This window comes from Pteropus alecto, unplaced genomic scaffold (genome assembly GCF_000325575.1).
Source record: "Pteropus alecto unplaced genomic scaffold, ASM32557v1 scaffold53, whole genome shotgun sequence".
NCBI lineage: Eukaryota > Metazoa > Chordata > Mammalia > Chiroptera > Pteropodidae > Pteropus > Pteropus alecto.
This window is the reverse complement of record NW_006434366.1, coordinates 1,873,340-1,899,549: the sequence shown is the minus strand read 5'-3', so window position 1 is coordinate 1,899,549 and position 26,210 is coordinate 1,873,340. Positions and strand designations below refer to the sequence as shown.

At 41.2% G+C, this 26,210-nt stretch overlaps 1 protein-coding gene and 1 pseudogene across 1 annotated transcript in view; one reads left to right on the top strand and one right to left on the bottom strand.

The window, feature by feature from the left end:
- Positions 1–26,210, bottom strand: part of DOCK3 (dedicator of cytokinesis 3) — a 259,284-nt gene that overhangs the window by 105,487 nt on the left and 127,587 nt on the right. The window contains exons 9-11 of the mRNA XM_025044832.1: positions 6,771–6,852; positions 1,609–1,669; positions 202–349 (exon numbers count right to left, since the gene is read on the bottom strand). Coding sequence (XP_024900600.1) covers positions 202–349; positions 1,609–1,669; positions 6,771–6,852 — 291 coding nt within the window. The remainder of the gene's footprint in view (positions 1–201; positions 350–1,608; positions 1,670–6,770; positions 6,853–26,210) is intronic.
- Positions 7,206–7,324, top strand: LOC112477559 (annotated as a pseudogene).

Genomic DNA, 26,210 nt, shown 5'->3' with positions numbered 1-26,210 from the left:
TCAGAATCACCAGGGGAAATTATCAGAAATATAGCTGCCTGAATCCCATCCCAAACCTAGATCAAAATCTGCATTTTCAAAAAAATCCCACATATCCCAATGATTCTGTGTCCCACAAAGCTTGATAAATGCTGCTCTTGAGGACAGTGCTGCAATGTCTTATACTACAAATCACTAAAATTTCTGATGTCCATTACTCACGTGTAAACCTTAAGAACAAAATCCTTTTCTTCCTTCAATTCTGTGAGAGACTGTAGGACATCCAGGATGCTTAGGACCGCACAGCCGTATGGTCGTCGGTAATGCAGGTGAGCAGGGCCCTTCTTTGAGTCATTGAGGAGCATCCGGCCTACGGCACAGCAGGAAACACCAGTCAGACCGAGAACTCCATGCTCCTCTCCAGCATCCCTGATTATCATCCAAGGAAGCTAGAGCTATAGGCAACTTAGAGATGCTCCAAATTGGAAGACTAACTTAGGACTGAATGGAGCCATCCGAGGACGCAAGGATCTCCACGTGGAGGAAGGCCAAACAGGCCTCTGGCCAGGGCTCTTCCCCCGCATCACCCTCCATCAGTCATCCTTATGACCCACCTCAACACGAAGGTCCATTCGTTAATCATATGAGAATAAAATAGTAGTTTCGTGAATTTCTTAGAAAAACCAGTGTGCTAATAGATTTAAACTTCATAGGCGTAGTAAGGATACAAAGTTTAGTATTTTAGCTGCCAGGTAAAAAGTATGTATGCACAGATAAGGAGGACAATGTGTTACTCTTCCAACCAAATCCTGCTGTCCAAGCTGCTCATATACCACTACGGGAGCGAGAGCCATCTCCAGAAGTGGACGGGACCTCACTCTCCCCGTTTCCCAAGGCTGTGCCTACAGTGGCAAGAGGACTTCCCAATGCAAAACTGGAGCCTCGACAAATGCTTTATGAAGTAAAGCAAAACAAAAAATGAAAGAAAGGGAAAAGCTGTTTTGTTGGCAAAGGATTAGAACATCCTCTTTGAAAAATGTGGAACATCTGCCAGAATCCAAACCTAAGAAGGAAGACTTGGGTAGTCACAGCCCCCCAAATTATATCATAAACTTGAAATAAGGCTAGGCAAACCTCCACAGAACATTAGCAAAAATCCCCTTTTCATCTTGGGTGAGGAAAAATGAGATGCCATCCATCTACTGCAGTAAGAACAATAACTCTAAGTGTGGGAAATTGCGCAGATATATACTTCTGAGTACAAAACACAGCAAAGGGCGTTCACCACCTGTTAGGTCGGTGACGACAGCCACCTGCTATAAGGTCTCTGTGGCAGAGGGCTGATAGAGAGACAGGGCACTTGTGATGAAGAGAATGCCAAAAGCAGACCGTTTGAAATAAAGAGTTTGGGTCCAAAACCAAATAGGGAGCAGAAGATTTCAAGTGAAAAAATGTATTTATTTATATCCAATTCAGCTACCAGAGCAGCTGAGCTTACTAAGGTAGAGCTCGAATGCGATCTGGAATCTAATGCCAAAGGGCTGGGGAGAAGAACAAGCTCACACACAGTAGATACTCATCCCAAGTTGGGTTGGTCTTAGTCATGTGAATGGATAAGGTGGACAGTACCTATTCGTATCACATGGGCAACTATATACAAATCTCTCTTCATATCTTTGCTGCTCAGATCCTAAGAAAAGAGAAAAATAATAAGTTAATTAAGGCAATGAATATAGAGAAAATAATTCAAATTTCAATCTGAACCTCATAATGGTTTGCTTTTGTCACTTTTAGCATATGTGATAGGTGGGGAAGGAGGGTTAAGGCACATAGCAATTTAGTGTTTATGATTCCTGCAGTAAAAGTCTAGATATCTTATATGCCTTTGGAAGTTTATTTTATTGACACTTTTCGAGCTCTTATTTGGAACACCTGACAAATAAGTACAAGAGCTCTCACGTTAGAAATCTTCATGATATTGCCTTATCCATCCATATTTATTCTAACATCACATGAAAACACTGTGTAATGACAGAAATGTTCAAGGCAGAAAAAAATGGGAAAACACCAAAAAGCTCACTAATGAGTGAAATTCTAAAAGCTTATTCTTTACTAATTTTATACTTATTCCGCTGTCCACAAATGATTATTACACATTAGACATGTGCCCTTGAAAAGAGATTAACTTGGTTTTAGTGAAACCTCAATAATTTTATCTTTCTAAATTTAGATACATACCACGTGTCTTTAAGTATAAAGCTAAAAATAATGTTATCTGGAAAATTTTAATGGCTTCCTTAAGTAAACAAATCTGATCCAGAATCAGAAAATTTTAAAACTAGAGTTATGAAAAATAATTTTATTCATTAAATTACTTATGTTTAGAACATTTTAAATGTTTACTTAGGAGTACTTTACTTAACACAATATAATTGAAGTAATAAAACTTCCTTTAATATATATTCTGTTTCAGTCATTTCACAAGGTCATCAACTCACTGCTCACTCCCAGCTGCTGCTGTGAATTAATGACAGCTGGTGGAGTGACCTCTGTCCTTAATGGGACAGGCTCCCACGAGTTCCCTTTTGTTTCTAGGAAAAGGTCCCTTAGTTCCATTTCCTTACAATCGTTCCTCTTTTGATTGGTCCCAATGCTTGTCTCTCCTCAGTGAAGCAGGAAAAGGGACAACCCAGTGGCAGTCATGACTTTGAATGAACTTTGACATCCAGAGTCTCTATGTTTGCTTTATTTTTATACCCTGTTGCAGGATTAGGACTGGGATGAGACAAGTGAGCAAGGCATCTGAGTTGCAAAACGCGAGGTCTCACTCTCAGAGCTCTCTGCTCTGCTTGCCGCCCCCTGGTCCCAGCTCCGCCTGGCAGAGCGGACCTGAACACATGAAAGGAAAGAGACTTTACAAAGTAAAGTGCAGAGGTAAAACCGAAACTTTTAGATTCGAGATGGTTGAAATATTTTGCCAAATTCTTGATGGAATAATAAAATATGCTGACAATGATATAGGTAACCAACTAATTTAACATAAATTGGAATATCTGGTATCACAGATATATATTTTTACATGAAAGTTATCGTTTGATATGAAAAAGGGTGTTTGAGGCTCCATTTCACTAATCCTTTTAATTTAGAAATGGAATTTAAAATTATGTCTTCGAAATTGCACTGTATTTTGACACTTGTTAAGTGTCATCGCTACTAAATAATACATACAAATTGAAAAACAGATTACCATTTTTATGTGCTTTTGGAGATTGAAATGTGCCTATTACTGAAGGATATTGACATGTTTGACACATTTTAAAGTGAAATGCTTCCTTCTGCATAGCTCAGATTATGTTAATCCAAACTATCAAATGACCACTATAATTATCAATCTTAATAGACCTAGAAAATTCAAGCCAATTACCAAAGATGACCAAACACCAATCTACGGGTTGTACACAAGAGCATGGGACTTCTCCCTTGTCTCTGTCTGAGTGAATAAAAAGAAGGAGCCTTAAATATAATTTATGGTATTTTCTAAGTGGCTAGGTGAAGGCTCTTTCTGATCATGTTTCACGTGTTACCCATAACTCTCTGTAGTATTTATTTATATTTATTGTGGTGTCAATAAACATAAGATGATAATAATCAGTGCAAGAAAGTATATTAAATAAAATTATTATATGTGAGTCTCACATAATGTCAATGTCAAATTTTAATGTTTAAGTTATCTTACCAAATATCAGTGCATGGTTAAACACAGTTACAATAGAGTCATTAAACTTATATTCTTCAAAACTAAGTACCAAATACGGCTATCCATATCAAAATACTCACAAAATCTGTAAAATCAAGATGGGAAGAAGAATGACTCACCCACCATTCATCTGGTGAGCAAGGTGTGAATTTAGGTTTACTCACTGGACCATACCCTCCAATTCTACATAGTCAGAAGCTGGTTCTCAACTGCACTGTGGGTAGAGAGGGCAGTGACTCAGGGCTCAACATCTTAGACTCAATTATTAACGTTCCATTTGAAATATGGGAAAGTCAGCTCACTTCCCTGTGCTTGGGACTGCCCTTTTTCTGTAGAGATTATGAAATTTACAAATATAAAACAAAGCCAATTTAATCATACTTGTGATGAAGAAAAGGAGGCAATATTTTAATTCGTGATGTTATTACACTAATAATCAGATTCATTCTTCATTCCCAGAAACCGCTACCTAAAATTTTATTTTGAAATGCAAAAGAGTATAAATAAATGTAGAACATATAATGCCAACTAATGCAGAGAAAACAAGACAAGTTCATTCTCTGAGTTGGTCACTCAAATACAATAAAAAATAAACATATATTCATTTATTTATGTATCAAATCATCACTGTGGCCTTAATATTCGCCAGGCACCATGTGCGAGGCCCTGACGTCCAGTAATGAGTAAATACACACATATGCTCTCACACGCTCACACACACAGTCATTGTTTATCATGAAAGTCAGCAGGATCCTAACTGGATGAGACATTCACATAAATATGAAACACCTCCTCTTTGGACAAAATTCTTCCTGCATAGGAAGCTCTGCAATCTAATGAGGTCAGAGAAAAACAGGCTTTCCAGAGAACAGGACTGTGCCATGGATAATGTGACTCTAATGTGGTTCTGACGTCTGCCTGAGTAACCCTGCACACTGGCTCAGTTTGTACGGTCCTGTCTCCCTGATGCTAAGGTGAGCTAACAGCCTGACGTCGACCGCAGCTGCAGCTGCATTTTCTTACCTTTAACTCTGAAACTGGAACACATATATCAATTTGGAAAACTCCTTAGCCCACAGGAGGAACTCAAGTCTTAGGTAATGAGAAAACAGGTTCCACCAAAATTTCATACAGTTTAAAACAAGACACAAAAATCCTGGCTAAGACAATCTTGTTCAAAAATCTCATGTGCTTTGTAAAACTCCGTCAAACCACTTTTGGGATCTTTTTTTAAAAATCAAGGGCTGTTGTACTGCAAAGGGGACTAGAGAAGTGGTATTTTTAGTGGCCTTCTGTCTTCCCGCTGGCGGCATGAGAGCGCGAGTGTTACGCGCATCTCTGATTTATAAAGTTGGAGCCACAGCTTGGGCCTCCGAGCCCATATAGATAATTAAAATGCTATGAAATAAAAATTTCGATTTACCATAATTACATTCAAATAGTACCATAATTAAGTTCATTTTTTTTTCGAAAGACGAGGACTGCACTCATCATACTCAAGCATAGCACACACACAGCTAGCTCTGTTCCCATAATGCCAAGGAGCAACGAAGCAACGATCTCTTTTGCTGCTTCAACCAAATAATATCAGAGGATCTAGAAGACCTCCTAAGGCTAGTGAGACGTTCTAGACAAAGGGCCTCTCCTCTTTCTCTAGTTCTGTTTCAGAAAGGCAGCCCCGGGTACCACCTCAGTTCAGGCACTCGCTTCAGAAGCTCTCCCCCAATATGCTAATCTGCATCCTACCGACTGCAATTTAGACTCTTTCTTTTTTTTTCCGTTGAAGAGAAAGCGTTGATCTTCCCTGACTAGACCACTTCGAGTCCCTTAACCGTCTTCATGAGTCTGTGTCTCCTGCTCTTTCTTACTGAGCTTTGAATGCTGAGCTCGAAGATGGACAGATGTCATTTTAGCTTGAGTATATTTATAAATCTTTCTGTATATCTGGAGCATTTTCAATAAAAGCCATGTCTGTGAAAGTGGTTTCTGATTCCATAATAAAACTGTTTTAGGTTTTGAAAGATTAAAGTTGTAGTAAATTAAAAAAAAAATGTCAAATTCAATTTTATCATTCAGAGAGTCACATATATCGCAAATCCCACTTGTGTTTCAGAGGTGGGATTTGAGACACCTGCCACTGTAGCACATATGCTAATTTGGAAAACTCCTTAGCCCACAGGAGGAACTCAAGTCTTAGGTAATGAGTCGCCCATCATTCATGTACCACACAGGGCAGTGGCACTGAGACCACCACACCTCAATGGATTTTGATGCATCTCAGTATCACTGAAGTAGATCAAAGAATTTGCAACAGTCAAAGCTGGTTTAAAATTGTGACAGTCTTGTTTTCTTCTTAGTACGTTAATTAACTTGAATAAAGCTGAGCAGTTAGCTTTCTAAATGGGTAAAAAACTTTAGTAAATCAGAATCAACTTGAAGAATACACAAGGTAATGTGGTATTGTGAGGCTTAGCTCTTTCCAATAAGCAGATTACCCAGCCTTCTCTGAGCTGATGAGTCCATGATCGCAGAGACCAAGAATAACAGCATGGGTATGCAGGGAAAAAAGTGCAGACTACAGATAATAGTAGGAAAAGACGCTCTGTTTGGTACTCCAAAGAGGAGGACTACTTAGTTTATCTCTCTTTATAAGCACTCACTAAAACACCGCAAGCTATAAATTTGATGGATGTCTTTAGAGAAACTATACTTAAACATGAGAGAAATTCCCAGCGGCCTTGAATAAGAATAGTAAGAAAGACTTTTTTTTCAGATTTTAAGTGTCTATTATATTAAATAGCTTATACAATTCATATTAGTAAAAGGTACTTGATTATATTTCTTTAATAAAAAATTCAATTAAAAACTAATTTCGGTTTTCTTTAAATATTTCATTAAACCTGATAGAAACATAAATCAAGTCCCATTCTACCCAGTGTGTGGGGAAATGAGACTAAATGCTTGTTTCTAGGGTGACAGTATCCACACAGCAGGCCCTTGTCAGAGTCAACAGCAGAGAGTAATTTGCACATACTGTAAAAAGGGCACACATTCGTTCTATCTTCTCTGGGTTCCTTGGCCCACCATTCTTGTTCAGTCTCACCAGAAACCGCTCACTGAAATGTAGGAGAGAGAGACAGAGAAATGTGAGGGACTGCATGCTCCAGAACAAATAAAAAGGGCATTTACAGAGAAACCCTAAACGCTTTCAGAACAGCTCACAGTGACAGGCAAGGCCGATAGTACATGTCTAGTGGCAGGACTCTATTTTTCTTGCTGAGGAACATGCAACGACACTACAAACTGCATGACAGGTGTTGCTATTTACTCGCTGTTTGTGGCTCTTATCTCCCCGAAGCTGTGTGCTCCCCGAGGGCAGCAATGAAGATTCTGTCTTATATATTTTTCTCAATTAACCCCAAAAGTCTGGGTATAATGCTAAGCCCACAGAAAACACATACGTTCTTAGATCTAAGGCCATGCCGCCCTGAATGAGCCCAATCTTGTCTGATCTTGGAAGCTAAGCAGGGTCCGGCCTGGTTAGTACTTGGATGGGAGACCAACTAGGAACACCAGATGCTGTAGGGGCCGGAACACACACACACACACACACACACACACACACGCGTGCACACACACACACACACATTCTTTGCTGTGAACATTCAGATCATAAAAATATTCATCATACCAGATCCAAAATAATCTACATTATCCAGTTCATGCCTTCCATATAACTCTCAACATCATTTTAGGGCAAAGAGAAAAATATTATAGGGACTTAATAAAAATTTGGGTGAAAACTCAGAGAGAAATAATGTATTATAACTAAAGCTACGACCAGAATTTAATAGGGTATTAAAATATTTTATTCTCCCCCAAATACAGGTTAATTCCTAAAGTAAAATATTGGTCTAAATAACCTTAAAAACAGTGTTTGAAACATCTGGAGAAATGTACCCTGGCTCGTTCACCTCCTTACTGCTCCTGCCCAGGATCTCAGTCCCATGTCTTCCTCCCAAGGTTCCCTACCAACTATGACGAAAACACTGAGCCATGGCAAAGGCAAAGCATGTGATTCCAAAAGTAATTTACTTCTTCTGTGCCAGTCATGTATGTACTCACTACAAATACGTGGCATCAGTAAAAGGACCAATATTAAAATGCTCTATCAGAATTACAAGACATAATATTAACTGCACAGTTCGCTCGATTTGTTCATGTATTCACTTTTCATTCAGTCAACAAATAGTTATTGTTCTGTGTGCTAAACATGGGAATACGAATATAAACAAGTTACATACAAGATATTTTTCTTCAGAGAGCCTGTGGTCTTGGTGGGCAGTTGATTACGTAGAAATGATGCTCAGAAAAAAATGTGGGCTAGATAATAATTTGAGATTCTTCAGCTAGAGGATTAGATAAAATAAGGAGGGAATGTGCATAGAATGAGAAAAATAAAAGGCTTTGGTCAGAATCCCAAGGGACACTGATATTTAAGAAATAGGCAAAAGGAGAACTAGCAAAGCAGACACATAGGGACAAGTAGAAAAAAAAAAAAACAGAAGAAAAATAAGGATGGTGGGATGCTATATTAGCCAAGGGAAGAAAGTGTCTGAAAAAGGAGGGAGGGGTCGATGAGGTGCAAGGCTACTGAATCACATGAGACAAGGATGAAACTGTATCCACTGGATTTCAAACAGATTCCTAGTGATTCTGGCAAGAACCGTTTTAGTGAAATAGTAGAGCACGTCAGTGTGAGGAATAAAAAGTGAGGACAAAGAAATGGCATCTAGACCACTCTTTAAAAAACAGTTGTGGCTATATGGGAGTTACAAACTTTCGATTAAATGGGCATGTTGGGTTGAGGGAGGTCTTTGTTAAAGATGGGATAACCCAAAGATATATACTCAGTTGATTATCAATAAAGGTATCAAGATTCAACGAGGGAGCATAGTAGTTTCAATAAATGGTCCTGAACAATCCATATAAAAAGTGAACCTTGAGCCTTGCCTACAAAAAATTAACTTAATGGATCACAGACTTAAATATAAAAGCTGAAACTATAAAATTATAAGAAGAAAACACAGAAGAAAAATAAAGACAAGTACCTTTGTATACCTTGTTCATATTTGTATTTCCATATTTAGCACAGAAAAATCTTTGTGATTTTGGATTATTAAGCAAATATCATGAATCACAACAATATGACAAACTGGACTTTATCAAAATTAAAACCATTTTCTCTTTGAAAGACACTGCTAAGAAAATGAAAGATAAGCATAGGCTCAAAGAAAATATTTACAAACATCTAAGAAAGCACTGAACCGAGATGAACATATAAAGATCTCTCAGAACTCAATAAGTTTAAAAAGTGGACAAAAGATCTGAACAGACCCTTCATCAGAGAATATACAGGGATGGCAAATAAGCTCCAGAAAACATAACTAGTCATAAGAGAAATGCAGATTAAAAGCACAGTGAGATGCCATGACACACCTACTAGAACAGCTAAGATTAAAGATTAAATATACCAAGGGTTGGTGAAAATGAGAGAAACTAGAATTCTCATAAATGGTTGAGGGAAATGCAAAATAGTAAAACCACTTTGGAAAACAGCCTGACAATTTCTTATAAAGTTAAACATACATTGACTACATGACCCAACAATTCTACTCCTAGACATTTACTTAGGAGAAATGAAAACCTATGTCCACGCAAAGATCTGTATGTGGATGTTTATATATGCTTTATTCATAATTGCCAGAAACCATGAAGACATAAATATATGAGTAAAAACTATAAAACTCTTAGAAGAAAATACAAGTATCAATCTTCATGACCTTGGATTATGCAGTGGTTCCTTAGGACACTAAAAGCACAAGCAATGAAAGAAAAAATAGGTAACTTGGACTTCATCAAAATTAAAAACTTTTGTGCTTCAAAGGGTACCATCGAGAAAGGGAAAGACAATCTATAGGATGGGAGACTATATTTGCAAATAATATATCTGATAAGAGACTTGTATCTAGACTATATGAAGAACTCTAGTAACTCAATAATAAAGGATAGACATTTCTAGAATAGACATTTCTCCAAAGAAAATAAACAAATGGCCAATAAAACCTGAAAAGATGTTTGACGTCATAAGCCATTAGGGAGATGCACATCAAAACCATAACGAGGGTACCACTTCACTTCCACTAGCATGGCTTTCATCAAAAAGACAGGTAATAACAAGTGCTGACAAGGAGATGGAGAAACTGGAACCATCGTATACTGCTTGCTGGTGGCAAAGTAAAATGGTGCAGCCACTTTGGAAAACAGTCTGGCAGTTGAGCAAAAGGTTAAACATAGTTTAACATATGATCTAACAATTCTCCTAGGTATACATACAAGAGAAATGAAAATACATGGACACACGAAACTTTACACGAATGTTCATAGCAGCATTACCAGTAATAGCCAAAAGGTGAAAACAACCAAAATATCCATCGACAAATTAATGGATATCTAAGACATGGTAAGTATATCCATATAATGGAGTGTTATTCAGCCATAAAAAAAGTGATGTACTGCGACATGGTATAATGTAGATGAACCCCAAAAACATTATGCTGAAGACCACAGTCACAAAAGACCACATTTTCTAAGATCCCATTTCTATGAAATGTCCAGAACAGGCAAATCTATAGACAGAAAATAGATTAGTGGTTGCCTGAGGCTGGGGGTTTGGGAGGAAATAGGGTGACTTCTAAAGGGTATGAAATTTGTGGGGGAGAAATGAAAATGTTCTAAAATTGACTGTGGTAATGGTTGCACACCACCAATATTTTAATAGCCACTGACTGGATGGTACCTTTTGAATGGATGAATTCTATGGTATGTGGATTATATCTCATAAAGCTGTTGCAAAAGCAAACAACCTTTTCAGGGCTTAATCTCACTTTCAGATAAAATAAAAATTAGATCTCCAAGGTCTGCAAGGCCTTGCACACAACATTTGGCAAGTCTTCAAAGCCCCATCTCACACGAGCTTGACTTGCTTACTACTCTCCACATACACCGGTCTCCAGGATACAAGTTCCTTGAACAAGCCAAGTTCATTACCACTGCCTTAGGGTCTCTACTTGGAATGCTGCTCTTCCAGCCCGAGAGGTTCAGTTCACATGCCAGTTCCCCAGAGAAGTCAACTCTGAGGATGTTAGCGAAAGTAATACTTCTCTCCCTGTTATCCTCTCTTCTTCACAGTGCTTGACATAAACTCATGATTATCGTTGTCTTACATGAGAGGATAAACTTCCAAAAGGCCTTTATTCACTGATATATGTCTAGTACTTCCAAGAGCCTAGGTGCTTAGTAAGTGTTGAATGAATGAAAGCAGAAATTCCCTGAAGAACTGCTGTCTAGTGTGGAAGCTTGCTGGCGAAGCACCATAAGCTGGATGGGCAGCATCACCATCATGCTGTACAGACACACCGACGAGCCAACAGGGAGCAGACAAGACGGTCGGCACAAATCTACCTTCTAACTTGGTGGCCAAGGCCTGAGAAGCATCAAGGGTGTTAAAGCAGAGAGAGTCTGCCAGCCGCTCATTAAAATCCATGTTCTCTGTTTCTTCCTGGACAGTCAGTCTACACTTCTCAGCCTCCCCTGCACTGGGCGCAACCTTGTGACTGAGTTCTAGACATTGAAATCGTGATGGAAATAACGTGCTCTACCTCCAGGCTTAGGCCTAACACACTTTTACAGGTGTGCCTGGGTGTTCTTTCTTCCCCCTTTCAGATACCTGGACTGGAGATGACCCCCAGGGCAACCTTGGGGCCACGTACTGGCAATAGCACAGTATCCATTAGTGTGAGTCCCTGAAGAGTGTGAATGAGAACCACTCTACTTACTGCGAATTCACCCACCCAGTGCTTATACAAGCAAGAAATACACTTCTATTATGTTTGAGCCATTATATATTTTCTATCTGTTACAGCAGTTGACCTAACCTGACTAACATGTATACATGCATATAACCACCACCAAATTAACTGTTAACTTGATATATGAGCATAAAACAATTTTAGGACTTTTATGTCTTTTCAAGAGAATTTATCATTACAACTGCTCTCACCATCACACTACCACTCTGTGAATCTCTCAGGGGTGCACATCGACCAAGCAGGCTACTGTTTGGAGCTGCTAGATACCCACAGGGAGGGGAGCCATCTGGGAGGGCTACACAAGCTCTGGCCCAGACAAAAGGGTTGATAAAGCAAATTCCCGGGTGGACAGAGTTGCTGGCCCTATCAGACTGCAAGAACACCTCTTTCTCTCCAACAGTGAAAGGAGGCCCCTTAGGCAGCGGTCCCCAACCATTCTGGCACCAGGGACTGTGCTCCTGTGAGCATCTAATGCCTGATGATCTGAGGCGGAGCTGAGGCGGTGACGCTAGCACTGGGGAGCGGCTGCAGATACAGACGGAGCTTCGCTTGCTTCCCCGATGCTCACCCCCTGCTACGCGCAGCTAGGGGAATGGGACCCCTGCCCTAAGACATTTCTCACAGGGCCCACCTGTGCTTCAAATTTCCTAGTCTTTCATGCTTCTGGTTTCACGTGATCGTCTTCACAATTTGTGAAGCATTCAAAATAACTTTTTTTTTTCATTTTAAAGGGCTTTAGGTATACATATAATTATTTCCCACTCATAGCTTCTCAAATGGGTATAATAAACAAATTAACATCCAAACTATTTAAAGGCCAATGTTCAGCCAATGTTTCCTGATTTGGGAATAGCTATTCTGCAAAAGAAGTGGTTAAATACTGCTGGGAAATACTGCATTAAACACTGACAGGTTTCCACCCTCCAGGACTTCTTGGAAGCTTAGAATGTTGTTAATATGTTTTAAGCACCAACGGGACTGCTGATAGTTGACCCACACCCTCTTTTGTATAAGGCGATTGAGTCTGTATGAACACAGTTTGACAAATGCTGACTGAGTCTATTTTGTAACTAGAGCTACAGCATCTACTCCTATTTCCCAAAGGTGTGAAAAGACCTGTGGCCAAAAGAGTAATATTTATTTGTGAGATTTTATAAACATCCACATCTCTATATGAGAGCAACGGATCAGCTTTTCTCTTTGATAACTTGGATAAGAAAATACTCTTTCAAGAGAAAAAAAGAGATGATGTTGAATTCTTACTCTTCCATAAGCAAGGTCATAAGAGAACTTCCTGACATTTTGTTGTCTTTATCATGAGCTACACATGAACTGTACTTGAAGTCACATTAAGTTCATATTATTGAGCAAGTTCTTACAAATGAATTACACAATTTGAATCTGTGACAAGTCTAATAGTCTCTTAAGCTTACGATCACCTGCTTTTATGAGAGTTCTGATTCGTATACTCCATACACTTCTCCATTGATGGTAATTCACGCATCAAATGTTTGCTGGCCTCCAATGAGGTGCCAGCTTGTACCCGGCTCTGAGGCACAGACAGCCTTTGATCCTTAAGGGGGTATTTCCTAAAGACTCGGTTTTGAAACATAAGTATGCTCCTTAAGTAGTCAGAGGAGTTCTCTTAGCTCTTTCAATTTAATCTCATGTTTCTCATTTGGTCCTCTGTGGAGATGGATAACAACTACTTAGTACCTCTCTCAGGATACACTTCCAGGTGCTTAAAAACAGGCAAGGAGCCCCAAGGTCATACTGCATGGTACGGGCCAACAGATTAGGATATCTCTAATATTACCTTATAGAGTCATTTCCCAATTTAGCTCATTTGGCTTTATTTCTTAAGTTATTCGAGTTGCCCCACTTCGTTCTAAAGCCGGAAGAGCAGAAACACATAAAGGGGTTTCATAAAGGCAAATCGGTGTTGTGGTTTTTGAGTTTATTTTTAGTATCAGCTTTCCCCTTATTTTCAACAAAACATTATACTGTTCACCAACATATGGAAAATTTAAAAAGAGAGCTACTTTGGTTGAACCAGAGGTGGAGGGAGAGCATAGGGGTAGGAATCCTCCCTACCTGGGCCTCTCTTTCAACTGCCAAGCCTGAAACACTGCAGGCCCCCGAAGACCGCATTTATGACCAGCAGCATGATGCAGAGTCTCTTTCCAGCCTTTTTCCTTCCTTTCATTCTTTCAATAAACATTCATGACTCCTATCACATTCCAGAAACTGAGCTAGATGGTGGAAATTATAGAAATGAAACAGTCCCTATCCTCAAGGTTCTGAGTCTTTGGGGAGAGAGATACACATGAACCAGAAATTGCAGCACAACGTGAGAGGCTATAATTGCATACAGAGGCCGACAAGCCATGCGCTAGTGCACAGCAGCACTGTTCCAAAGAACAGAATTATAATGCTGGCAACCTAGGGTCAGGATACACAGTGGGGTTTAGGGCTGGAGGAAAGGTGTCTAGAGGGCTAGGCCTAGGAATGGCACTCTCTGGGGCAGGCATTTCTGGTCTCTACAGCTTAGAAATGGGCACGTGAGAGGCGAGCTGACTTCTAAAACCCAGCAATCAAAGTGTAGATGAGGAAGTCTGTGGTCTACACAGATAGGCTGGACCAAAGTTCCGCAAGCCAGGAGCGTACGACCCAAGTGAGACAGTCTGAGATGTTGATGGCCGGGGGTCTGGGAGGAAAATCCAAAATGTCAGATAAAATATAAAAATTGCTAGTGAGCAGGTCCCACATGGTCTGCCCTTCGGCCCCTGCTGAGCTTTTTGCTGAGAATGGGGTCGCCCTAACACCCAGATGTGCACGCAGGGTACATTCGGCCTCACGAAAGAGGGACACGTTCTCTCTGTACCTGGGGCTGGGACGAGACGGCCGGATACTTGTGCAGACTTGGAGGGGGATCTGGCGGGTTTTGAGTACTCTGACCAGTGAAGGCGGCACAGTACTTTAAAGTAAACACAACCTCTTCTCCACTTTTAGAAGTTGCAGTAGTTGGCACAAATTCACTGCACATGTTTAGACAGGCACAGCCACCTCTGGCCTGCCCGGCAGGGTACTATACTCAGCACTTTTATAACACATAGTGAGAGTTTACCTTCCCCATTTATTTTATGTATTACCTGGAGACTGAGCTGGGCCGCAAATGAACAAGCATCTTCCAAAGCCCTTTGAGAGTATGTCCAGGTATCTTCAGTGGTCTTCCAATTCTAGGCAGTCCAACCTCTGGGTACTACCCCCGGGTACAGCTTCTGCAAACATGGCTTGAACTATGACTTCCTTTCTTAAAAGAGAAACCTGCAGTGGTGCTCCGTCCCTGCAGATGAAGCCCACGACCTCCACCCGGCAGTTCAGCGCCCCCAGCACGTCCTCTCCCTGCCTTCCTGGGTCCCCTGCTTCCATCAACACACCTGTATCCGGCCAGATGAGCCTGCTTGCCTTCCCCCAAAAGTGCTCTTCTTTGCTAACTGTACCCTGTCTCCCCACTTCGCTCTGCTGCTCAAACGCTGCCTAACTTTTGAGGCCCAGCTCTAACATGCAGTGTCATGAAGTCTTCAGTGACCCCCACCGATCAGAAGGGACCTTTCCCTCCTCTAACATCTAACCACCTATGGCAGTGATGCGGACAGGCTAGCGTTAGAGCTGGTTGTGTACATATGTGACGCCTTCCCTGTGCAGAAAAGAAATAACATAGCAGGCCTGGGACTGCTGTCCTTAGAAAGGCCTGTTTGCAAGGCTGGCCTTTGGCTGGCATCTGGGAATGTGACTCTCGGAGTGTTCCCGACATTGAAGGGTGGGCTCCCTGTGCCTAGATTGTTTGTGTGAGCAGCATGGCTTGTGCTGAACATGTATGTGCTAAGCAGAGCACACCTACCTCACAGGCCCCAGCAAACAGCGGGTGCTGGGTCTCTAACGGGCTTCCTGGGGCGGAAGCGCTGCACACAGGTTGCTGCGTTTCCCTGCTGGAGAGTGTGCTGTGTGTGACCCTCATGTGTGTGGGTGCGGGGGGGAGCCTACAGAAGCCTGCGCGTGGATTCCTCCAGACCCCGGTCCCTCTCCCTTATGACCCGGCTGTGCATGCTTCCCCTGTCGCTGCACTAAATCTCAGCTATGAGTACAACCATGCACCGAGTCTCATGAGTCCTTTGAGCAAATGCCCACCAGGGGCTGCCCTGGGGATCCCCAACACATCCTTTAACTCCCAGGCCTTGTCTGAAAAGCAGCAGAGACTGTCTCTCCTGCGTCCCTGCAGCCCTCAGAGAATCAAGCGCAGAGGCTTACAGTTTACAGGAACTTACTAAACAAAAATAAACCTTACCTAATAAAGTCTTCTTGACTCCTAATGACTTTACGTTAATAAGCACAACACAATTAAAACACCAAAGGAGCTGAGCACAAGACAAGGAGTAATAAAGGGGCTGCTTTCTCCAAAGAAGGCCCCGTCTGTGCACACACCGCTTTTTCCTGCTGTAAAGCCTCTCAAGGGCTTCACGGCAATAAATGAGCATCCTAAATGTGCCTGCTGCTGCCACACGGCTCCGATGACATCTTAGCTTGATGGGACCTCCTGCCACCCAGGCAAAGCTGACAGAAATGCTGTCACTTGAGGTCCCAGGGAAGGTTGCCTGCCAGGTGCCCAGCAGAGGCAGGGCCACTGTGGTGGGAAGCATCTTTGCAGCATGACCAACCTTTATTTGCCCTTCCTGTCTTCCAGAAGCCCAGCTACAGCATATGAAACACTCAAGTGTTTTCTGACACATATAACAACAACGATAACTGTGAATATTTATGAGATTTACTATCTGCCAGGGCCTCTCCCAGGGACTTTACATGTGTTATTGCTTTGATGAAGTGCACACCACTATTTTATAGTTGAGGAAAGGAAAGCACAGAGGGGTTAAGCGGTCTGGTTGATCAGGCAGCACTAAGCACAGTAAGGCAGGCAGACCTTAGCAGGAGTGTGAGTTCAGAGGACAAGGGCGAGGACAGACTGCAGAGGTCAAAGTCCCAGAATCCCGAGGACTCCTGACTTACAGGGCTGATACTGGAAAATCTCAGGCAGAGCCGATATTGGAGACGGACCGTAGGTAGGCTGAATTATCTTCAGGGGCAGTGGGATAAGACTGGTCGCGGCTGACCACGCCCTGGTCAGGGGCAGAGTGCGGAGCCAGAGTAGGCAGATGGGATGAGGCGGATGCCAAGGCACAGGTCCTGAGACAGCACAGGGATTGTCCCTGAGTCGGTCTTTTAGTCCTGACAGGGGAGTTTTCAACCTGGGGTCAGACAGGCTGTAATAGCTCTGTGTACGCTCGGAAGCAGGATGGGAAGGGGTGTGTGAGTATCTATGTGCACATGCAACCTTCCAAAGAGTATCAGAGGGTCCTAGGCTTCTTCTCCCTGGTTTACTTCCCTGTCTTCATACATCCATGAATCTTGCAGGCCCATGACAGATGCCAGGATGGTCTTCTAGGCAGTGAGAAGCTGACCACAAGCTGATTCCTCCATTTCCTATCCAGCCATACTTTTTGGCTTATGACCCTATGCAAATGTCACTAAGCAATTAACTAAGTTAACTGCTCTTCTGAAGCCATCCCCAAGGTGCTCAGTCTTATCCAGTATGAGGCTTAATATAGCCTGTAAACTTCTTAATGGAAGTAAAAATGATGTTTCAGTACAAAAATTTAGGCAAACTATTTAAGAAGCAGATAAGATAAAAGTTTAATTTTGGTCTCAGTAGGTGCTTCCCTCAGCTTTTCTCTTAAATCTGGGTTCCTGACGTGCTTCCAGTGATCCAGTATTCCAACACCACGGACCTGTCTCATGGACTGCTGACAGAGAAATCTGCCTGTTGTTTTTTGGCAGGGACAGTGAGCAGTCACCAAGTACAGATCCCTGGGCTGCTGGGGCTGCTGGAATCCATGACTATGATCATCAGATCCCCGTGAAAGTTGCTATTGCTGTCTCCTGCTGATCCTGCAATATGTGTGGCTATTTTCTCATGACTCCCTGTGCCGATATGGTGCAATGGGAATAAATCGAGGGGCAGACCAGGACTTGAACCCTGGACTAGACACTAGCAAACTGCTCGACCTCAGAGTTGATGAATTAAGTGACGTATGGAAAGCCCCCGGCATGGGGCCTGGCACATCCCATACACTCGAGGAGCATTCACTCCTGTCCTTTCCTAGTCCTCATTCCCCACAGAGACCAATGCGAACCTTTACATTTTTAATTAAGCCTCACAGAAAAATAAAAATCACTGGACACAAATGTCTTCTCATTTTCTTCCAAATTTATCACAGCCTAATTCAACATCTTTCTGATTTCTGATTGCACACATTTCCACCCCTCCTCCCCAGTCCCATCTCACTACCTTCACGCTCCCCTCTAAAAGCCTTCCCCCAGGCTGCCCTTGCCCTTTTCCACCAAACTTCGTCACAGAGTATCCTCATCCCTGCCTCCGGATTCCTGCACTGCCCACTCGCGCCTCAACCAACTGTGGGTTAGTGTCTTCTTATCCAGTGGTCTAAAACACTTTAAGTTAAAATCTCCCCCGATGGCCTCCTAATTCAATACTATCATTGTGTCTCACTGCTCTGCAGCTTCTGGCACAGGACAGGTCCTCCTACCCCACCTCTGCTCTTGAAGTGTTTCCTTTGTTGCCTTATGCTGCTTCTTCTGACTATTCCTTTGTAGTCTACTTAGCTGGATCTTCTTCTTCTCCTAGTTCTTTCCTAACTCGATTCTTTCTCAAAATACTCCTCCTTGGTGACGTGACCCCTCTTCTGACTTTAGCAATCACTGAATGCTGACACCATTCCAATCTTTGGGCAGTTTTATCCTCCCCACCCCCTCGTCCCCGCCTTAAAAAGCTCTACAATACAAATTTTATTAACTCCCCAGGGTTACGTGGCATTTCCAGCAGGCTGGCTGTAATAACACCCTTTTCTTTTGGTGAGATCTGAGTGAGATCCAGGGACTTATTGGCCTGCCAAATTTAGGGACCAAAGAGGTCCACTGGAAATCAGGAACTGAGTGATCAGTGGCTGAGGGGCAGTGGGAATTCTGGGGTTAGGGGACCAGCAGTTGTCAGTTATTGGGAGCCCACCAAGGAAGAAATGTCTAGAGCTGTGCTTCTCAAACTTTAACGTGCAGGTGAGCCATCTGGGGACCTTATCGGAAACGCATATTCTGATTCAGCACTTGAGAGGAGAGGGCTGTGATTCTCAATTTCTAACAAGCTCCCAAGTTCTGCCGATGCCATCTGTCCTTGAACCAAAATCTGAGTAGCAAGATTTGACAGGGCTATCATTATAAGTGATATGTTGGGTCACTGTGTGCTGCGAAGTAGGAAGCGAATCTGAATGTCAGTATTGAGAGTGAGGCATTAAGAAGTATTTGATCGGTAATGGAGGTGTCTGTGTGGGTCCAGTGATTTATTTGGGGTCCCCGTGGTGTCTGGATGTCCCATTACAGGGAGTCTGTCTAATATGTATTTGAAGGGATGTTGTTAGCAACTCCGGAGTGCGGGAAGATTAGTGATTGGAGCATGTGGATAAACGTTTCAGAACCTTAAGAGTTTCAGTGATTATAGAGCTTCTAGGGATGGTATCTGGGAGCTGATACACGTGTGCCAGGGGGTATTTCAGAGGTCAACGGCTGAGGAAGACTCTTGAGTTTAGAAATTAAAGGGGATACGCTGGGGTTTCAGTCACTGGTGTCCTGAGAGGCTCAGTGATTCAGTAACATGAGGAGTCAGTGCCGTCTCTGTAGAAGGGTCTTCCCTAAGCACCTTGTTTTTAAAAGTGCCGTGTCCTACTTCTGTGATTCTCAATTGCTTCATTTCTTCGAAGTATCTATATCTTCCTGGTTTTAGAGTATATATTATCTATTATCTGTTTCCTCCTCTAGAATGTAAACTACAAGAAGGGAGAGATAGTCTCTGTCTTGTTTTGTGCTGAATCCCCGACACCTGGAACGATATTTTACATGTGGCAGGTGTGCAATGCGTGTTGAATAAATCAACAAAAGGAATATCATAATTATAACTGAAAATCCACTCTAATTTATAAAAAGTAAATAATTTTCAAATCAGTACTGTAACTATATTACTAACGAATTATTTCTAACACCCTCCTACTGCCTTCTGGATGTAATAGCTATATCCAAAATCCAGCAGATTCCAAATTCCTGAAAAGGTGAAGAGATTAAGAAGTACAGTTGGTAGTTATTAAAATAGTCATGAGAATGTAAGGTACAGTATTGGGAATATAGTCAATAATATGATAATAACTAAGTATGGTATCAGATGGGAACTAGACTTATCGGGTGATCACTTTGTAAATTATATAAATGTCTAATTACTATTTGCACACCTAAAGCTAATATAATATTGTATATCAACTGTAACTGAAAAAGAAAAAAGAATTAAAAATTCAACTGATTCCTTAAATTCAACTGTCCCAGAGTGGTCCTTAACCTTCTCTGCACATTGGAGTCACTTGAGAGCTAGCTCCTGATTGATTAATCTGGGGAGGGGCCTGGATCCTGGGAACTTTAATGCCAACGTGCAGCCAAGGTTAAGAATTACTGGTCTAAAACCAGCTCCCTTAAACCCATCCACTCTCTCTGCATTCCTTCCTGTGGTCAATGGCCTCAACATACGCTCAACGATCACTCCAAAAATTCAGAGCTAAGTCTAGTAAAGGTAATAATCAAAGAAGGTAATATGATTTTTGTCCAGTCAACGGAGGATGACTATAAGACTTGTTTTCCTGTGCAACCTATAAACTAGCTTTGCTTTCACTTACCAGATACTAGACTCTCTCATCCCTGTTCTATTCCCTTCCATACAAGCATCTCACCCACTTGACTCTGTACTTCCATCTCAGCCCAGGCTCCAGCTCCTGGGCTTCCACTATCATTGGTTTAGTGCATCTCTTCATTCTGTCTTGAGGTACTGAAATATTTCCATAAGGTTCAAAACTTAAGGGCAACAATGAGGTAAATAATAGTTTTTCAAGTTTGATTTGAAGAGTCCATGTAAAGTGTATATATGGACTGAAAAAGAGTTCTATAATAAAACTGACAAGTCCAGTGACAAAACCTCACAAGGCGATCTGATCATAAATGCCTAACCGGGCAGGTCATGGAGGGTAGTCACACCCCAGGCACATAACATTGTCATGAAAGGTTTCTCTGCCTTAAGCCAGCCTTGTCCATTGTTTCTGTGCATCTAGGTGAACACACCTTTGAAATAAGCTTAATCACCCTCATGAGAGAGAGCTCGTGATCTTGTTAACTACCAACAGCAGAGACTGCCCCACCTTGCTTTACTCACCTCCATGTAAGGTTCCTTCTGTTCCCTCTGTAATTCCAAAAGCATAAAAGAAACTGCAAAACTCACTCCCAGAGCCGCTGAGATCTTGCTTCCTAGCAACTGTCATCATTTTGGCTTAAGCAAATTCTTATAAAAATTCTCTACAGGTTTGGATGATCTTGACATGTATTATGGCTTTCCAGCAAGCAGGGAGATGGGGGTAGGGTGGGGATGGGGCTGGCTAGGAGTTTTAACAATAATTAACTGAGTTCAAAGTAAACAACTAAGCAGAATCTATATTCACATGAGTCGCTCTTCTAAATATAGTCAGAAGGAAAACTGTTTGGAGTTTTCCCTCAGAAAGCAACAGCTACATCTCCAGATGCTGCGTTAAGACAAAGTCAGTTTATACACAGTTGTGTTGCAACAAAATATTCCCCACTGTTTTATACTGAAGAACTGAGTTTTTAAAAAAACTCCTAACTGTATATACTTTGTATTTGAAATTCTAAGTTGCCATTTCTCTCATACCATTAACGTTTCTCTAACCGGTCATTCCTGGTTCCCATGCACTACAAAAGAATCAACCTAGTCTCAGAGCTTCCTCCCATCTGTGCTACTTTTCTTCCTTGAGCCCAACTTCCAGTAATCTGAACGACAGCCACAGAGTATGTTCCATGGACATCAAGCCTATACATCTACTGCTCAGTTTTCTACTCTCTCTCACGAGTCTCCATTCTTTGTTTTTAAATAGCATACAGCACATCCTTTCAAACACAAATGCCAAAGCACTGACTGATATGCTGACAGAATCCAGTACCTAGTGTTTTTCCACCTCCGTGTGAGGATTCAAAAATTCAGTTTTAAAAGTCTTGCTTGGTCTCGAGATGATCTCTGATAAACTCCAGATCTAAAGCCAGGCAGATGTTTCACACCGCTTTGTGAAGGCAGAGGAAGAATCTCCAGTTTGTGGGGAAATGCTGCTGGTTCTGACAGAAACACTTCCAGTCACCACAAGTTGTACCTCAGGGAACCCAGCCTCAGAAATCCTCTCCAATTATGACTCTAAGGACACCAGTCACAAGCCCTATAGTTGAGCTGTTTCTCTAAGCATCTGGTTTCCAGAGAAACACAAATTAGTTGAAATCTCCCCCAGCAAAATACATTTTGACAACAATAAGTCTTTTTAAAAGAAACACAAGAAATATAGCAAACTGCGATGTCATTCACATATATATATATATTTGCATTTTCCTTTATACTCCATTCTGGGATAGCTTTAGTTATATTTTGCAAACTTGAGATTTAGACTCATGAAAGAACTTAGTTTGTACTGGTGTCAGGGTTGGCAAGAGCAGCAAGAAGAAAGGGATTGTAAATGGCCTCAGAAAAGACCTTGCTGACACTGCATGTGTCTGAAGAGCAAAAGTCCCCTTGCACAGAAAAGTCTGGACACCTCCCGTTAGCCTACTGTCCGTTCACTGAAACACGAGACTTCTGCTGAAACATGGGATCCCCCACAGCCTTTGAATGCTTTTGGACAATTAGCTTCTGAGGCACATTTTCCAAAGCTTTGGCAGGAAGACAAGTGGTAGAGAGAAGAGAATGCCTTTAATCTGAATTCAGCCAGATTCAACACATAGTCATCTTGCAACTATAGACTTCATGCTAGAAGTCCACCTTGAGAGTTTGTAACGAGTCATTCATTCCTTTGATAAATGTTAGCAGCTCACTGCAGGCTCTATAACATTTTTGCTTGCACATGTAAAGAACTGGGGGAGGAATTCCTGTGTAATTACAGCAATTTTCTAGTGTTCAATTTAATTTGAAAAATTTGTTCAAAGGTTTACCACCACTTTATTCACAAGGGACTTTCCTTCTACTACAAGTTATCTATTTTCTTCTCCAATATCTTGATGATTTTACCTCTACCTGTCTAGCAATTTTCTAAGGAAGACTAATCAACAGAGGCAACTTATTACCATTTTTAAATGACATTTGAAATCGTACTCTCTCCATGTGGACTTGGCTCTTAGGATACCGTGAACATGTACTTTGGAATGCGAAGAACCAAAACAGTTCCAGAAATTCCCCACTATTGGGTATATTTTAGAATTTCTTTTACTTCTTCTATTAGCTTTTCAGCTATACCTCTTTGCATGATTTTACAGAGCCTTAAGTTTTCACAGTCGATTTAGAGTTAATTATTTCTCATTTTACATAAAATGTAGGAATTTGGCAACTGTGGAGATTAAATTAGCTCTCCCCCACTCTTCTGCTATAGTTATCATATTCACTATGTGTACAAACATTATAAGACCCTAAGATAATGTTATTTTTGCTTTACAAAGTCATGTATTTTTTAAAAATTAAGAGGACAAATAGTCTTTATTTACCTACATACTTACCATTTCCAATGCTCTTCATTCATTCCGGAGGAATTGCGTTTCCCTCCGATTCTTACTTTTAGCCCAATGAACATCCATTAGCATCTCCTGAAGTGTCATTCTGTTGATGACAAAGTCTCTTAGTTTTCCTTTATCTGAAAATGTCTATTTCATGTTCATTCTTGAAAGATTTTTTTCACTAGAGACATAATTTTGCATTTGTCTGTGCTTCGACACTTTAAAGATATTTCTCTACTGTCTTCTGGCCTCTGTAGGTTCTGATGAAAAGCTCACCATCACCTGAATTGTTGTTTCTCTATATGCAATGTTGTTTTTACTAGCTGCTTTTAAGATTTTCTTTTTTGTTGGTTTTAAGCGGTTATAGACAACAATGTGTCATATTTATCCCGTTTAGTGTTTGGTGGGCCTCTTGAATCTGTAGATTTGTGTCTTTCACAAAATTTAGGAATGTTTGCCAGTATTTCTTCAAATGCTTTTTTCTGCCCCATTCTTTTTCTCTTCTTAAATTCCAGTGAGGTCCTATTGAAATTGTCACCCTAAGGCTTTGCTGTTTGTTTCAATATTTTTTCTCTCTCTTCTTTAGATTAAATGATTTATATTTCTCTTCAAATTCACTGATTCTGTTATCAACTTATAATCTCATCCAGTGATATTTTTATTCCAAATAGTCTTGATACTAATATTGTATTTTTCAGTTCTAAAGTTCCCATTTGGTATTTAAAATATTTTCTATTTTTCTGTTGAAATTTTTACTCTTTTTATTCAACGTGTTATAATCATTATTTTAAAATCCTCATCTGATAATTCAACCGAGTTATCTCACCATCGGCTTCTGCTGAATGTCTTTTCCTGAGAATGGGTCACACTTTCCTAGTTCTTTATATGTCCCATAATTTTGGATTGTATCCTGGACATTGTGTCACAAGCAATAAGTGACAAGCCTGAACACATCTATGTCTTTCCACAATGCCAGCTTTATTGAGTGGAACCTTCTCAGAAAAACTAATCATAACCCACGCAGGTTAACATACAACACAGAGAGGGGAAGTACAGAGTCTTATGTGACAGAGCGAAAGGATGAGTCTTTAGCATCTCTGAAGCGAGCTCTGTTGACTGGCAGCGCGGAGAGCTGCGTGTCGGTCCTAAGCCAGCGGCTACGATGGGTCAGAAGGTCAGAGCCTTTGGCTCTTAGTGCAGCTGTCCATGATGTCATTGTGTCATGCTTGAGCATCGTCTGTCGAAGCTGGCTTACATGTACCTTACCAGGTGGGATGCTCATGCCTATCAGCTCCTGCAGAGGGTAGCTGACTTTTCTGTGGTTTTGGGTGTTCCGGTTACACCTAAGACATTCCCAGTAGGTGTAAGTTGTCATTACTGTCATGGCTCCCATGGAATCCATTTTGTAAAGTCCAAGATGTTCTCATTTCTTTATGCTCTATGCGCATTGTGATTGTTACGTTGTTGAGACTCTGGATTCTCTTCTATTCTTCTAAAGAGGGTTAGTTAGTATTTTTGTTTTAATAGGGGATTAACTTGGTTTGGCTTCACCTATAATCTGTTTCTCCCATGAATGATGGCAGGTCACATCTCAGTTTTCTTTTAGCCTTAGTTGCTAACTGTTTTGAGTTTGTCTTGCATGTGTGTAGTTAGGGATCAGCCAGTGACATGGACAGAGTTCATATGTGGAATTTGGGATCCTCCATCTCCCGCTCTCCCCTCGCTATGACTCTCTTTCACGGTCATGCTTGCCCCAAGCTCCATCTCTTGGTAACTCAGGCCAAAAATGTGGCAAGATTTCTACTGGAGTTTTAGTTACCCCATGCTATGCAGAGACTACAGCTCAGACCAAACCACAGAAACAAGAAGCTCACCCTATACTGGCCCCTTTCTCCAAGTTTTTACTCTCCTCCAATATCTGCCTGCTTTTGTTCATTATGCAGAACCTTAAGGTGGTTGTTTTTGATATTGTGCCAGTGTTAATAGTTAATTGTGGGAGGGCTGGTCTGTTAGCTCACTCCACCACTCCACAAATGAAACCAGCACCATTCTACCTTTAAAAAAATAGCCCAAATCCAAGCCACCATCATCTCTCACTGAATTACTGTAGAGACCTCCTATCTAGTTTCCTTATTTATCCTTAAGTGACCAAAGGTGAGCAGACTGACTGTAATTTCATCCCTTGGTTCCACCTCACTAATTTGAAAGCCATTCTGAGTTCCAAGGATGAGGGGATAACAGAAAAGAGGCATCTCCCATGTAAGAGAGCCCCACGGTCTAGTCACCTTCTCAGTAAGAGCTGGACTACCATATTCAAAATAAAAAATTCTCCTCCATACTACATTTTTTTATATTCCATAACACTTACCTCTCCAAATATGCTATATAATTTACTTATTATATTTATTTGACTGACACCCCTTCTAGAATATAAGCTTCATGAGGTCAGGAACTTTTGTGTTTTATTCTCTGTCTTATCTCTAGAGCCTATAACTGTGAAAGCACGTAGTAGGTGCAAAATAAACATTTGATTTATAAATAAATAGCTATACCATCTACTATAACTTCTACCTCTGACACCCTTTAATTCTCTACATTCCTTTCCAGGCAGAGGATTTTCTGAACTTATGTCAGAAGCGTTAGTTATTCTTTTCTATTTCATATTACGAGTTATGATCTGGACAGAGCAGAAGGCAAATTTCTTATAAGCAAAAGAACTTCTTAAAGAACCTGATTATTTCTTTCACTGTTTTTATCCAGACTCTGTAGGATATTATATTAAAAATTTT